The sequence below is a fragment of the Anguilla anguilla genome, chromosome 1 (assembly GCF_013347855.1).
Source record: "Anguilla anguilla isolate fAngAng1 chromosome 1, fAngAng1.pri, whole genome shotgun sequence".
Lineage (NCBI taxonomy): Eukaryota > Metazoa > Chordata > Actinopteri > Anguilliformes > Anguillidae > Anguilla > Anguilla anguilla.
This window is the reverse complement of record NC_049201.1, coordinates 68,603,093-68,618,898: the sequence shown is the minus strand read 5'-3', so window position 1 is coordinate 68,618,898 and position 15,806 is coordinate 68,603,093. Positions and strand designations below refer to the sequence as shown.

General features: G+C 42.8%; 1 protein-coding gene across 6 annotated transcripts in view; it reads left to right on the top strand.

Moving 5' to 3' along the window:
• Nucleotides 1–577: 577 nt before the first annotated feature.
• adam15 (ADAM metallopeptidase domain 15) overlaps nt 578–15,806 on the top strand; it is a 30,825-nt gene continuing 15,596 nt past the window's right edge. For 5 of the 6 annotated variants that reach the window (XM_035426671.1, XM_035426661.1, XM_035426642.1 and 2 more), the window contains exons 1-5: nt 578–1,298; nt 4,113–4,207; nt 11,567–11,643; nt 12,000–12,078; nt 12,448–12,524. In XM_035426671.1, the coding sequence (XP_035282562.1) occupies nt 1,019–1,298; nt 4,113–4,207; nt 11,567–11,643; nt 12,000–12,078; nt 12,448–12,524 (608 nt within the window). In that variant the 5' untranslated portion in view covers nt 578–1,018. Of the gene's footprint in view, nt 1,299–4,112; nt 4,208–10,868; nt 10,950–11,566; nt 11,644–11,999; nt 12,079–12,447; nt 12,525–15,806 lie in introns of those variants that run through there. The other variant, XM_035426680.1, reaches the window with a different exon arrangement.

Genomic DNA, 15,806 nt, shown 5'->3' with positions numbered 1-15,806 from the left:
AACAGCCATTTTTGTAAAATGGTAGAACATATATGTGTGTAAATACCATGAAATAAAAGCTGATTGTCTGCACTTTTGTCTTATATTCATATTTTGATCTGAAATCCAAATATAGCAAAAATAATACAATTCCACTCTACTGTTGCCATGCCTTCGGAGGCCACTGTATACAGCTGAATAGTTATAAAAACAAAGTTAACAACGGTAGTACGATTTACAATCAAACCTGCAATGGAAACCCATTTCCCCTAATAATTTTACTATCCGCTAAATATGTGAGAGAACCACACGACTGGGCATAGGATATTCTGCTGTAGGATACGATGAAAGTGTTACTGTAAAATGATTCGGACAGCAAAGAGTTAAGATCTGTAAGGAAATCCCGCCTCGTTGCTCTTCAAGAAAAGAAGCAGGACTAGCCTACACCATCGCCTGTAAGCGTGCGGTCAGACTGCTTTCCGAGAGCGCGGAAGACGGCAAGATATCATTTTGAGTTTTTTAAAGTATATAAAACGGTTCCACTACAGCTGTGTGAGACAGTTCAATGCAGTAGTACAATGGCGAAAGTTAAGGGAATTAAATCACAGTCGTTTTGCTAGATCGCTGCGATCCAACCAGGGAAAGGATAAGCCTGCTCCTTTCTACATCGTATTTTGGGCCGAGGAACTGTTGGGTGGACAGGCTACTTCAGCGGGATGCTTATATGAAGTTAGCACAGGTGAATTGGCCAGGAATCTGTATGTGCCCATGACATATTTCGCAGAGGTTTTTTTACAGACCATACAATTCGTATTTATTTGCAAATTTTGTACTACATGTTTACGTTGTTTTGCCGTTTCAAACATGAAATGACAGCATGGCTGGTATATGCTGTCTATGGAAACAAAATTGCAAGTGAAAGGTGCTTCACTTGCAGTTAGCAGCTGCAACCAGGAAACGTGTAGCATGACAAGGAAACCTTGAAAACTTCTTGATGTTTCTTTTTTGACCAACGTTTGCACCAAAGAGTCACGCTCAGATGAATATAACGAGGAAGAAAAGTCACCGCGTGATGTTACTTACTCGTGCCTTGCAAACCCTCATTTTGCTTGCGAATACGCTACAAATTACGATAAAATGCGCCCTTTGTCAAACTCTGACATTTCCTAGTAGCAGTCCTCTTGGATTACTGCAGGACAGTGATTTCGGAACACTTTCGCCTGTGGAAACTCATCAGAACTCAACATGGAAAGAGACAACTACTGAAAAGTTTACTCCAAAGAATGGCATTACAAGAAGACCTCTTCGTTTTCCTAAACGTAGGTTCTACCGCTAGCAATACACCGTTGTAGTCGATTGTGGTTTGTTCAAGAACGTAACAGTAGGTCACAATTTTATCACTGTTAAGTGACAGCTATTTGACATGCCTTATGATCGGCACTAACGTGATGCTCATGAGGCAACTGTAGATGGAATATTTCCCAATTATCCTAGTCGCTGCGCTGTGTTAATAGTTCATTCATGAATTCTCTTTTAATTATAGAGCATTTGAGGGTGCCTCTACATTATTTATATAATGTAAATAATGTATAGCTGTAATAACTTACTAATTGCCGTCTGGCAAAATATAGGCCTACCACGTGTATGAACTTGCAACCAATCATGTATTGTGTTGAGAAATGTGTTTTGACCCATTTAATTACAGACTTACAAACGGGTCAATATGACCACATAGACCATATGACCATGAAATATGGGAATATCAAAGGTAAAGGAATTGTGCATAAACTGATGTAATTTCTGCCCGTGTAGTGTATTACGTCTTGTGAAATACAAAATGACAGTTGTATACATATGGGAGAATTTTATGTTTCTTAAAATGAATGGAATTGCTAATTGATAGAGCTAGGGAGGATGTAAAAAGATCCTGCAATGTTCTAGCTACCTGAAGGCAATGAGCATTAGGAAATTAGGAATGGTGCCCAGGATTTTGTGTGGTGAACTCAGCCAATTTCTGATGGTCCCTCACAAAAAATGGCCAGGATACTGTACATGTCTGGGTGTCACAGATTTTTAAAACTTGAAGTTGGTGACTAAGTTTTGTGCGGCACATATGCCATGACATAATATCTCAATAACTGCTTTAATGTAGTGAAAAATGTTCTCATATGTAGATTACTTAAAACTACAAGACCTGAAATTGTTGCAGTCTACCTCATCTGTAAACATTGAGAATGGTTATGAGGAGTTTTAGCACAATAAGAAATCATTCAGAGCATGTCCTTTTGAACTTTAAGTGTCCCAATAATCTATGTCATTATTTGATGCTACTGCTATAGAATGGCCATCATGTAGATAGTTTTGTAACATGGAGATTTCCCATTCACGGTTTCTTAGGATAGATTTCTGGCATCGGACATAGTTTAGTATGTGTCCAGCCTTGTGAATTAGCCTGTTCCCACTGTGAAATAACACTTATCTATATCGCTGTACAGTACGGTGCCTTTACAAGGGATAGACTTAAGGATTTGCTTGCAATGCCTCCTTCACGCTATTCATATTTTATTCCGGCTTCGGTGGTTTCCCTTTGTTGAGCCTGTATTTTTTAGGTATGTATAGGGGGCCCCGTGGTCTCCAGAAAGAGTTAATTGCATCCTCCTGTAAAAATGGTAGGTCATTAGCCCAGTATTTTAGCTCTTTCCAACAAAAGAGTGAGTGTTCCCCTGTGATTAAGGCTAAAGTAATTTATAGCCCTGTATTACTGCTGACACGATGGTGCTTAATCTTATAAGAAGGTTCTTTCTGGTGTGTGTTTGTTTATAAACAGGGTGAGGTCATAAGGGCTATCTCACAGGCATTTTTTTGCTGATCTTCTGGAACTTGGAGATGGGGAGCCTGAGATGGGGTTTGCTAGCTCAGTGAGTGACATCTGACTGGTGTTAGTCTCAGTATAGACACAGATGTATTGTACAGACAAGCCAGGTGGCAGGAAGATAGACCAGGAAATGATTTGCAACTGTTTGCAGCTGTGCTTGTCTATTTGAAAATACATTTTTTAAAATGGGGGTGGGGTGGGGGTGAGGGGGGGTGTTCCTTGCGTTCATAATTTGATTGAATATGCAATATATTGCGCAACCATGTACTGAGTACACTCAGTTCCCCATGTACCCTTCTTGGTATTCCACATGTTTGTCTTTAAACAATGCATGGACTAGCCTATAGCTCTCTGGTTTGGGAGGATGAATGGAAAAATGCAAATATGTAGCTGTTGTTAAAGCCATGCAATTTCCAGCAGGAAAAATTAATTAATTGTGATAACTATCAATTCAGTTTTTCTAATGAATTAATTGTTCATTCATAATTCGTTGTGTAGAACTTGATAAGAGCTTAAACAGTTTCCACTGATTACATTAGCTATCATATTCTTTCTTTGTTAAAGGCCTTTCATGTCCCTCTTTAGAAGTGCAGCAGGAGTTGTCATTTTTCTATTCATATCAGGCCTTTATCAAGTGGCAGTTGTAAGTATAGTGGAACTACTGCAAAGTTAACCAAAGTACTAAAAACATGGTCACACTTTGTATTAAAGCTACCTGTTAATGTTAATACATTAATTCATGAATTGGAAATTTACTATGGTCATTATTTTGAGTAGTTGATAATTAGCCTACTGCTTCACATTTGACATAAATATATAGCCTATGCATTGCACTAGCCTACCGTGTGATTGAAGTGATACATGAACACCTCTTATGCATCTTATTTCCTTGTGTGTGTTACCTCCCACATTATTAATCTTACTGCCTTCCCGCCAGCTGTTTGCATTTAGGAATAATAATAAGCTTCTTTAGGGAGTTGTAGTGGATTTATTACTTGCTTGTTAATAAGAGTCATTTGTAAAAATTAAATCAATACTGATTATAGCCTTAGACATAAAAATACAGGCCACTTCCTCTGAAACTGATATAATGGGGTTCTCAGGTTTCATGAGTTTTGATTAGCTAGTTACTTCCCATACTGCTGTTGATGGATTCTTTTGGTGGGTAGGGGTTGCCTAAAGTCACAGAAAGACTCAGTAAAATTGCTGAGCTTTGCAAATTGATCCACACTCCTATTTTTTTCCTTCCCTGGTGCAGACCACCACCAAGAACAGAATGGTGAGCCACTGGAGAGAACCAGGCCATTTGTCCTAGTGGATGGGCACAGAACAGATCTGAGTAAGGCTCTACAGGTGAGTTTTTTCACATCCAAACTGCCGTTGAAAACAGCCTGTTTCTGTGCCTCAGTCTCAATTCAGTCAGTCTCAATTCAGACTCCTGTTTTAGGGTCAATCACATGACAGCAGTAATTCATTTTTCTATTTTTATGGGAAAAAGGGGGGAATTCTTCAGGAAATGACTTCAGACCTCCTGTCAGCTGCACAGGAAGTGCCCGTCCCCTTAAAGTGGCCCCTCCTTCCCCTCCTTAGATCATGTCTTTTATGCAGGAAGCTCCCTGTGAAATATGTCAGAGCTCCAGTTTCCTCCTTCTCTGCTGTTTGAGTGGAGAACGGAAACCAGACAGCAAATTCCCCTCCACTCTTTTCACACTCTCACACTCAGGAAGCAGATAGAACTGGATAACAGAGGTAAATCTTTGCACTTTCAGGCAGTCTGTTGGCCAAGGTCTAAATTTAAACATGGTGGTGAGGAACGCTTTGTATGTCACAAAGACATATGTCTAAGTGGATCAAGATCGTTGTGTGGCCATAGTGTCTGTGTCATGGATCACAAGCGGTTCTGTGCAAGCTATGGTTTAAATTTTCCTGCAGAGGTATTGAATTGTCATGGCTACTGGGGCGTCTGATTGCCGACCTTTTTCTTAGGTTGAGAGGAAAGGTGGAGGATTGTTGGGTGTACAATAAAAACAATTTCCAGTCGCCACCCTCAACACCCATCTATTGAATGCAGCTTGGAATGAGATTAGTGTGGTTTCCCCAGTCCAACCAATTCTGCTGATAAAAATCACGCATCTGTTTTTTTCTCCTTAAAAATGACCTCATCCAACATTTTTTGGTTTAGTTAAAAAAAAAAGTAAATTACTTAAAACTTTCATTCCTTTTTTGTATTTTTCCCTTCTTTGTTGAAAAACACATTTTTTTGATGATGTAATATTCTATTGATTTGTTCTTTAATCAGTCAACTTGGAGCATTTGATTATAGATAATCTACTTGAAAGAGATGTGTGTGTGTGTGTGTGTGTCTTTCCCCAAAGTGGTGTAGTTCATAAATAGTTTTGGAACCACATAGACCACAAGAGTCGGTGTTGTTTAGGGATCCATGAGAATCAGGGCCAGCTGGAACTCCAAGCCATTTGTCCAGTATGTCAGAATTAGTCATAGTATTATGAGTATCGTAGTATCTTTTTTGTCAATCGCTGGTGGAATGACCTCCCCGTGGCGGTCAGAACAGCAGAGAATCTGACTACCTTCAAACGCAGACTAAAGACTCATCTCTTCAGGCTGCACCTCTCCCCACCCCTCCCTAGCCTATAGTTTAGCTCAATGTACCTAGTTACGCTAATACGATCACGTTAGTTTTTATTTGGCAGGATTGTTTTTGTCTGATTCTGATTAGGCAAATGTGATTTCAGTGCTAATTTGTACTTGGCAGGATTGTTTGTTTGTTTGCTGAACAGGTTACTCTACAGGGTTGGAGTCCTGATCTATGTGGTCACTTCTGGCACTACGATCTTTACTTCACTCTAGTGTGTTTCTTTTGCACCTCTGCACCTTGAACTAATGCACTTGTTGTACGTCGCTCTGGATAAGAGCGTCTGCTAAATGCCTGTAATGTAATGTAATGTAATGATTAGAATTGGGGTTCATCCCCGTCCTTCACCCCCAAATGAGGCTCACGCCTCCCCCGACCTCGTGTGTCCTGCTGTGAAGGGTTTCAAAGTTGTGTGTCTGCCGAGCTGCGTAAACCGAGCTCTGCAGCCGGGACATGAATGGCTCCGCCGAGCCGTGCCATAGGCCACGGCGGGTGAGACGCTCCAGAGAATTCCACCGTGATCTGGACAAGGCAGCAGATCCTCACTAATCCCCAGACCATTTGCTGGCCATTGTTTGTATTGATGGCCACTGCTGACCCAGAGTGGCCAAATGCATAGGGAAACAGCAGGGGGGGGCCTGGCATTATTAGACATTCTTATTGTATGAGTAGGCTGAGGTTTGTACTGGTGTTTGGAGCGCGTTATCTTCTTAAGATGGTGAAAGTATTTGAGTCATTATGGGGCGTTAGAGAAGGGGAGTCTTTTCTAGAATGGTCTTTTTAAAGCTTAGCCAAATCCCTGAACTCATTGTAGAGGCATTTTCCTCTGAAGCTTCATGAGGGCAATTAAATAAAAAGTAGCAACACTTTTACTTCCCATTATTTAGGTTTTAAACTTTATCAAGGAAACAGTTTGCGTTTCCCCCAATTTATTCAGTTATTCTGTGTTTGTGAAACAAGTACCTACAGTTCAGAACATGGTTTACATACATCACATGCATTGTGATAATTCTTGAATATTCTGCTAAAATACACAAAAAGGACATGATTAGCATTTTGATATCAACAAATGAATAGAGCCAGGTTTCTATCGTCTGCATAATAAAGATGGAAATGCCGGTTCTGGGTGCCTCTTTGTCTTTTCTGTCGTCAGTGTTTAAAGTGATGACATAAAGACAGAGAGGCACCCAGAATGTGCATTTAAAGTGCTAAAAGTGACCATGAAAAAAATACAAAGCAAATGATGAAACGATGAGGTGAGGACTGAATAAAAATGTGGGAAAGTGCTTCTCGCTGTGGGGACTGCCCTGGATGGCTTAAACTCCCAGCTGGGGGGGGGGGGGGGGGTGGGCGGGGTGAGGGGGTCTGGCTGATAGAATCCATCTCCCCTGGGCAGATTAGGACCACTTGTATGGGGTATTATCTTACACTAGGATAATGGCTTTCCTTGTACTACTGCTTCACAGCAGGCATTCCTCCTGATCCTCCAGACATCTGGGTAAGGATACTGTACTCTCACTCTGCTGCAGTTAAAGAGGACGGATAAGCAGGATCCTTTTATGAGGGTCACTGCAGATTTAACGGGAGAGGAAGAACAGTGAAAGACCCTTGTGTACTTTCTGTCTCTCTGAAGTGCCCTCTGAAGGGCAGGTCTTCCATTGGAAATGCTCAAAACGCCCTCCATCCTTCCCCTGCCCCAGCCCACCTCCGTCCCGCCTCGCTTTCTTCTCTTCATTACAGCGCTCTGAGCTCTGAATGGACCCCACCCTGCATTCATCTGGCACTGAGCTCATCCTGCTGGCCCAGACCTCTACATCCTGGGACATTACCTCACACACACACACACATGCACACACAGACACACACACACACACACACACACACACATGCACACACAGACGCACACACACACACACACACATACCACACACATACTCAAACACACACATACTGTAGACAGACAGAGAGGGAGTAAGAGGAAGAGAGAAACACAAAAAATGGAGAGAGGGAAGGGGGAGGAGATGAAGAGAGAGAGGCCCTTACCTCTTGGGGAAAAGAGGGATATTTGGATTTTGTGAGAGAGGAGGAGGCATTGAGAGAGAGAGCAGAAGCTATGAAAGATGCTGAGAGACAGTGTTCAAAGTAGGGAAACTGAAAAGTGGAAAAGCCTTAAATGAGCAGCGAGCAATGGAGTGAAATTTGACATGGCGCGTCACACACTCTAAGCTCTGCTAATTCAGGAAGGAGAGAGAGAGAGAGAGAGAGAGAGACGACAGCAAAAGAAACGGGGAGAAACGAGGTGGGAGTCCCTGGGCTGAGAGCCAGAGCTTTGGGTGTAATCCTTCATTAACGCCACGTCCCAGCCACAGCTCCAGATATGCCCTCTTTCTTCTGTGTCCTCCGACTGCTCCCACGGACCAGGGAGAGCAGCCAAGGGCTGTCGTCTGATTCACCCTCTCTCCCCACAGTCTCTCCCTTTCTTTTCTTCCTCTTTAGGGCCCAGCCCACCACAGTGACTTTTCATACTTGTTTTTCCCGACCCACAGCCAGGTCCCCGCCCATATGGTGGAGATCTGGGTCACCGCCTGGACCCATGCCAATGCCTTATAAAAAATTGGCCCGTATAAGGCCTATTATACACAAATGCATTTCTTCACATGCAAAGTCCTAGCTCAGGTAAGATACAGGGTATATTCATTTGAACATGGGTCGGCGATTTGATTCAGTCTCAGCCAAGGTGTTGTCAGTGAACAACAGGCGAATATTTGTGGACTCTTTCCTGATATAGTTGGATCTGGGGTTCGTTTGGCTGAGACCGCAGGGAGCGAACGCGAACGTTTGCGTTCTGAGATGAACCGCCTCCCTGCACACATACCCATTGCACTTATGCCATTTCCAGATGTCTGATGTCAGACGTTTTATAGAGGGTGGCTGTGTGCGCAGTAACTACTGAAAAGAAGTGTGAGGTTTTTCACTTTTTTTGTTTCCCGCCGCTAACCTCTTTGGAGGAGTCGTGGATCAATAAGTGACTTGCGTTGTCAACTGATTCAGTGATTTTAAAAGAATGCTTGTGTGGTGGTGCTCTGTGGAATGTGAGCAAACTCTTATTTGAGTGTGTTGCTATGGAACGCAGTCCACTCCCCTCGGCACAAATGGACTGTCTGCAGTCTAGTTAGCAAATAACGTTCTACAATAGTCTTACCGTGTCCACAGTCGTACAACAGACTGCACTCATAACTATAACAATGCCCTTTCATATATCATTTTGTTGGGTCTAAATATTTTAAGACTTGCATTGATGCTGCTCAGAGCAGTGCTATGTTATGGGATATTTTAAAGCCTGGTATCTAAAAGCTGTGGCTTGCAGATTAGAACTTTATTTCTAAGCTCTCGATTAACCAGTCATTTTAGAGTACACTGCATCAAACATTAAATATTATTAATGTGGCTGTCAGAATTAGGGTCTTACCCTTTCTGCAACAGCAATATAACAGATGACATAACTGATATTCTAGCCTTGGGTTCTGCCCTCCCACAGTCACATCCAGAATGGGGGGGCAGAGAATGGGGGGGCACTCTCTGCCTTTACCCTGTTCCCTTATCTGCTTAGTCAGGGAATCTGGCTGTCTGTCCTTCACACCCCGTTAAGATTCATGAAGCTCGTCTCTTTAGCAATACCAAAAATAGATATTAAGATAAATTTATTGCTCGCTTGCTTAAGGTTGACTTCTTGAACCTTGAAAATCTGACAGCTTTCATTTACTTCTTTGATCTCGTAGAAAGGAACATCATCTCTTTACTGACACAGTTGTCACAGTCAGCTGTACATTTATACCAGGAGGCATTAACCATATAACAAATGCATTTGACTCCTGTATAAAGATCTTCATTAAGGATATCTCCCATACTTGGAAACATGAAAAGGCTTTTGAATTCAAAAGCTTAAATGTGTGCTCTATATACTGGTGGTGTATAGCATATGCCAGGGATGTTATTCAAACACACAGATTAATTTAAATCTGTTATTTAAGTATATTCTGTACATCGATTACTGGCAAGCAGGCCTGACGATTTCATCACATTTTTGAAATCTTGTGAAATGACCTTTATGGAGTGCCTCTTTAGTGTTAGTGATCTTGAACTTGCCTGTGACCATCAGGCAGCCCAAACGCAATCGTCCCTCGGAGGGTGCGACCTCACTGACCTTTGTAACGTACGTCTGGCAGTAAAGGGGTCGTGTGCAGCGTGCCCCCCTGCTTCGGAGGAGAAAGCGCGGAAGCAGCGGCAGTAACAGGAAGTCCCGCCGTTTCACGCGGTCTCTCTTCAAAGGTGAAGTGGGGGGTAGCATGCCAGGGAGAGGTGATGAGAGGAGGGCCGGGTCAGGCCGGCCGGAACCCGGGGTGGGATGGGGATGGGGGGGTGGGATGGGTGGGGGGGGCGGAACTCGCTCTGCCTTCTCCGCCGTTTTCCTGCCATACATTGTCCGCTGCCAGTTTTTATCTAAACACAGGAAGGGCGATCAGGAGGCTGAGGTGCGGATAATGTGATGACTTCGGAGAAATGACCGGCGCAGAGCAGAGGTCGCGGGGGGCCTGAACCCAAGAGTCAGCGCGTGCCCCGTTCAGTCAGCTGATTTCTGAGACGTCCTATTTTGCAGTGGTAATGTGATTACAGATGGCATTCAAGGACTCGCTTTCAGTGATCCTGGATGTGAGAGGCTGTGGGTTCAGAACTCCCAGCAGGACTGTTGCAGTTCGGAGTCACATGCTTTGCCTGGATTGCCTCTGTGTTTTGCCAGGTCTGCATGTGACTCAGGATGGATAAACCTCAAAATTATTACAAATAACTTTTAATAATTAAATCGCTGTTTTATATAATTTGGATATTAAAAAAGTAACCCCTTATTTAAAAAAATATATATCTTTATACCATTGAGACTGTGGACTGTTTCACAGAAAAGAAAAAGATCTTCATTTAAACCCTGGTCATGACCCGAGTTAGGGCAGCACAAAAGGTTACACTCGGCTACACTAAGAAGCTTGTTTATTGCTGCCTCAGTACATCCTTATGCTGAGCTACAGTGTGTTCTGTGGGGCCCCTAATACTCAGGACTTAAATCTCATCTCATAGACCCCATGGTAATTAACAACAACAAAAACTAATACACGTAGCTACTGAGAACAGATACCTGAAGTTCTCTGTTTTTTAAACTTTTATTATTTTGGATTAGGCTATATTGCTTGGTTGTATTTAAAGGGATTTAGGATTCTTTCCCCCTCTTTATGCTGTTTCCCAGAAACTGTTAATCTAATATTAAGTTTCCAAATCAAATAACATCACCTGACCTTGCTTGCTCAATAATTGGCATGATGGTCTGAACAAGGGGAGAGCAAGTTCTGTCTTGTACAGCTGAAGTCCAGCAGGTTCTAACATTGCTTTTTCGTAAGTACCCGATTCACTGGAGGTACAAAAATACCTGTAAATTTAATTCCTTGGAACTTGTTTTTGTTTGTTTCTCATGATTAGCGAGCTTATTGATTTTGGAACTAGCCATCAGCGGGCGATTCCTTTAAAAGTATTTGGATCAGTGATTGCAATACTTTTGTGCAATTACCATTAAGCAAGTATTTCGCTGTAACTAAATGATTGGATTATGTTAAATCATTTTGTTTATAATCATGAGATTAGATGGGAGTTAGTTGGTAGCCTTGTTTTATATATTACAGCGAAAGTGATTCATATGTGATGCATGAAGTAAAAGGAACTCTGTACCATATTCAATGTGGGTGATTCACTGGGTTTCAGGGTGATTATGAAATAAAAGTAAGGTTTTCTGTCTCTCCTGTTTGTAGCTCACCATCTACATTTATGGAATGACAATGAGTATACAATCCTGCCATGTTTTGGGACCGTATATGCTGCCTGGCCAGTTGCTATTGAGATCTTTCTTTTACTGTTAGTCTGGGCCTTTAAGGTAATACTGTAAGGTAATACTGCCTGCAATGATAATGCATTAGAAGTACTCGTCACCCAACTCAAATGCTTCTTTCAATCCACAGGATGGCCACCCAGAAAAGCTGGTGTGTGAGCTGCAGGTTGGAGGCACCCTCTACCAGCTGGACCTGGAGAAAAATCAGTAAGGAGGGATATTTACTTATTATTATAAGTGTCTGCCTACCCATCCATCCTCAGTATTACTGTAATAGTGTTGGTTAGCGTTGGAACTTATAGAGACTCACCTGGGAGATAACAAAAATTACTCAAAGGCGTTTTAAAATATGAAACCAAGTATGTCAGTGATCGGTACTGTTTTTAAAAGTATTCAGATGTGGCGTGGGCCTGTAGTTCAGGTCAGATAGTTCACTTTGTAGCTACTTTTGCTGACCATAGCAAGTGTATTGCCTACAACACCTTTTCTGGATTCTGGAATCCAGTGGATGCTCTGCTGGGCCTTGCACTCTGTAGATGTGTCTTCCACCCTGTCTCCTGCAGTGATCTGATGCCCAAGCCTCCCAATGTGTTTCACTACCTTCCAAATGGTACTGGGGTCTCGCTGGAGGACAATCTGCCGGTGAGTGCCCATATCCAGTGGAGGCTACCAGGGCATAGGAGCAGAGTTTGTAGATTTTACCATCCTCCAACTCCTGCTGTTTAAAAGCAGTAGCAGTCAGATTTATTTGCTAGCATTTATCATACCAATGTATTAGTGGCACTATGTTCATTTGTGATTTATGTATTTATTAATGTCACAGCTATTTGGGCCGTGCGGTCAAAACTGTTTTCTGCTACTGTAGCTGATGGTAATGAACAAGGTTGTGATAAAAATCCTTTAAGCTTGAATGAGAGTAGAAATGAATGTTCAAACACTTCCTACTGACGACTCAGGATGCTGCTTCTTCATGAAGGTTCACTCCCTCTTTCATTCACGTTGCCTTGGCAGATGCACTGCTACTATCATGGTTCAGCGAGGGGATTCCCCCAGTCTCGAGTGGCTCTGAGCACCTGCTCTGGGTTACGGTGAGTTTCAACACGCTGTGTTCCTGTTCTCAGTTCTACTATATGCATACCATATTCCAATCACAACGTATGTATATTAGGTCCATATTCTGGTGCTTAGGGCAATATTCCGAATAAACTGATGACATGCTCTGAATAAACTCAGCCTCTGCAAATATTCCTGTATAACGTTACGTGTTAATTGGCATATTCCTCCTAATTAATTTGCGTGTTGATATTATTTTCCCGCTGCAATTCCCTTCTCTTGCATAAAAATTGTACAACTGTCTTTAAAAAGGGATATGGCTGGGCTGGATGGTTTGTTGTATTTAGACCTAGTTAGAGTTGACTTCTGATCCCTTTAATATGTTTTAGTCAGAATAAAGTAGATCAGCCTGACCAGCCAGCAGCTCAGGGAGTGCCCTCAAACCAGCCAGAAGCTCAGATCTTGGAAGTGCGTGACAATGCTCAGGGAGTGCCCTTAACCCAGCCAGCAGGTCAGCGAGTGCCCTCAAACCAGCCAGCAGGTCAGGGAGTGCCCTCAAACCAGCCAGCAGGTCAGGGAGTGCCCTCAAACCAGCCAGCAGGTCAGGGAGTGCCCTCAAACCAGCCAGCAGGTCAGGGAGTGCCCTTAACCCAGCCAGCAGGTCAGCGAGTGCCCTCAAACCAGCCAGCAGGTCAGGGAGTGCCCTCAAACCAGCCAGCAGGTCAGGGAGTGCCCTCAAACCAGCCAGCAGGTCAGGGAGTGCCCTCAAACCAACCAGCAGGTCAGGGAGTGCCCTCAAGATTAATCAGAACAACTCCGCGAACAGTCGAGTCAGTTGCCTTTGGTGCCCTGGCTATTCACCTTGGTGCCCTGGTACAATTAGGTGTCATCCAAGGCAAAGTTGCCTTGCCCTAAAAACAACGAATTTCGAACCCTGGTTGCTACCTTTGTAAATATCTGCCATTTATACAGCTGAATATTTTCTGAAGAGCTTCAGGTTAAGTATTGCCGTTAGGAGTACAGTTGCACTGGGCTGTATGGGAATCAGACTTGCAGTCTTCCTGCTACTAGTCCTGGCTGTGTGTCCGTCAGTCTGTCATGTTTCATGTTGTTTTGCTGGTGTTTAATGCCTTCTCCAAGACTGATAGAACTTGGGTTGGGTTATGACCCAGAATTATTAGTTATTCCTCATGATTACAATTTATAGCAGTGATTTAAGATGCGAGAGTAAAGAGGAAACCGAAACAATGGACTCTTGTAAATGGCAGTGGGCTTAAAGAGATTACTGATGCTTTGAAAGGTATAAATCACATGGCAGTTTCAGTGCTAATGGTGTCATTGTCTCCCATTGAGAGATAAGGGCATTGTCAGCATGAGGTTTGTTTAATAGATTAACATTTCATGGCTCTGCATGAAATTGTTATTTAAAAAAATAAAACGGTCACTCAGGGTAGCGCTGAGCTCATTAAATCATTCCATTAATATAACTGTGTGTACATAGCTGATTAGTGCTAACACTGCTGCTAGCAGAGCGGGGAGTGAGTCACTGCCTCTAGATGCCGTGCGGGAGCGCTGTAACTGCGCAGCGACCTTTGATCTGGCACACTCCTGGTGAGATTAAGTCGGAACTCTGACCTTTTGGCTAATCTGCTGGTTTCAAAAGCGGCACACGTGCAGTGGGGTCCCTCTAGGGTTACAGGGAGATCCCTGTGGATGAGCTAAAGGACAAGGGGGAGTCCTAAAAGCGCCTCTGCTTGTTACTTGGGAGCTATGAGTTCGGGTCAAAGTCCTGCTGGCATTTACTCACAGAAGTTAGCCATCGGGAGGAGTGCTAACCTCACAGAGCTTAGGATGGGTGGGACTGTGCTCTTGCACACTCCTGTCTGGCTGTTTACTCACCTGAATAGTTTACTGTACAGTGTTGCCCAACCCTGGTCGTAGTGTTCGCCCTGGTTTTCATTCCCTCTAAGCTCTTCAGTGGGTTTGTTTCAGCTGTTTACTCAATGAATGCAAGACCATTAGACAGATATTGGCTGTTATTCCGGTGTAGGAAAATAAATTCTGTTGAATAGTGTTTGTGTTCATGCGAAGGTGCAAAAGTATTAATTCTGTGCATTTCATACCTGTGAAAGAAATTATACATTAGCAAATAGTAATTGGTGAATATATGCTGAGTAAACCTATTTTCTTGTGTCGTTTCTATTGGCACAAACACAACTTCCTTTCACAGAGGATTTACGGCAGATTAAATGTCAAGAGGTCAGTAGGAGTATTGGAACAGCTCAACCTAATTAAGTGAGAAACTGGTGAAAACGAAAACCAGTAAACTCTGCATGCACCTCAGCTAGAGAAACACTAGTAAAATGTGCTACGCACAACAAATAGGTTAATTATACTGAGAGGCATTCAATACTGCGACATATCAGTTTTGTTACTCCTTTTCCTGTGCTTTGTACCTGGGTGTTAAGACATTTCAGCTTGAGGCTGGTTAAATACAGACTGGCTCTGTGCTATGCAGTGTATTCTGTATGGTCCAGCTTTTGTTGACATGTCTTAGTGCCCAGGCGTGATGTATTGCCTAATGCGTATTGTTCAGCATGAAGTTGACGTAGCCTATATGGTGTGCACTGGAAATTATATCTGGAGCTGCAGCCTTCCTGTGCGTGAATCAATCTGGCCCGATCGTCCAGGTGTCACTTTTTGCAGTTTTTATGCAGGAGTAAGTAGATCCTGGAGATACCCCTATCAATCTGGCGGAGCAGGAATTATTAAAGAGATGAATCGTTTCCATTTTATTGTGACTGCCGGTGGAATGTTGTCACCCAAAGCACAGCAATGTCTGCATACGGTTCATTTTGACATTCCTGTCCTCAGCAACAGCTGACCTCACTGGGGGTCATTCCTCAGCTACCCCATGGCAATTTACCTGCTTTCGGTTATCCACAGGCGAAAGTGCATAAATAGCCAAAATTGCCTCCACATTTCCATGGCTGCATATATGTTGCATCCAAAGTTATTGAAAGTAGTTTGCGTTCTTACAGTTCTTGTTGTTCTCATATAATTCGTACAGTTCTCATAATTCTGAGAGGGTATGATCTATGCTGTACCACATACATGTCTGGTATGTTACATATACACTCTTGATGCTTTTCACGTTTTAGTAAAAGGAAATTGGGGAAATTATGACAGTGCAGTGTTATTATATATTTTTTGAATACACTGTATGGTCGTGGTATGATAAGGGACCATATGAATTTTTTTTTGCAATGTTGATGCCTGTCAGTATATTAGATATACTGTCTGCCTGTAGGTAGTGT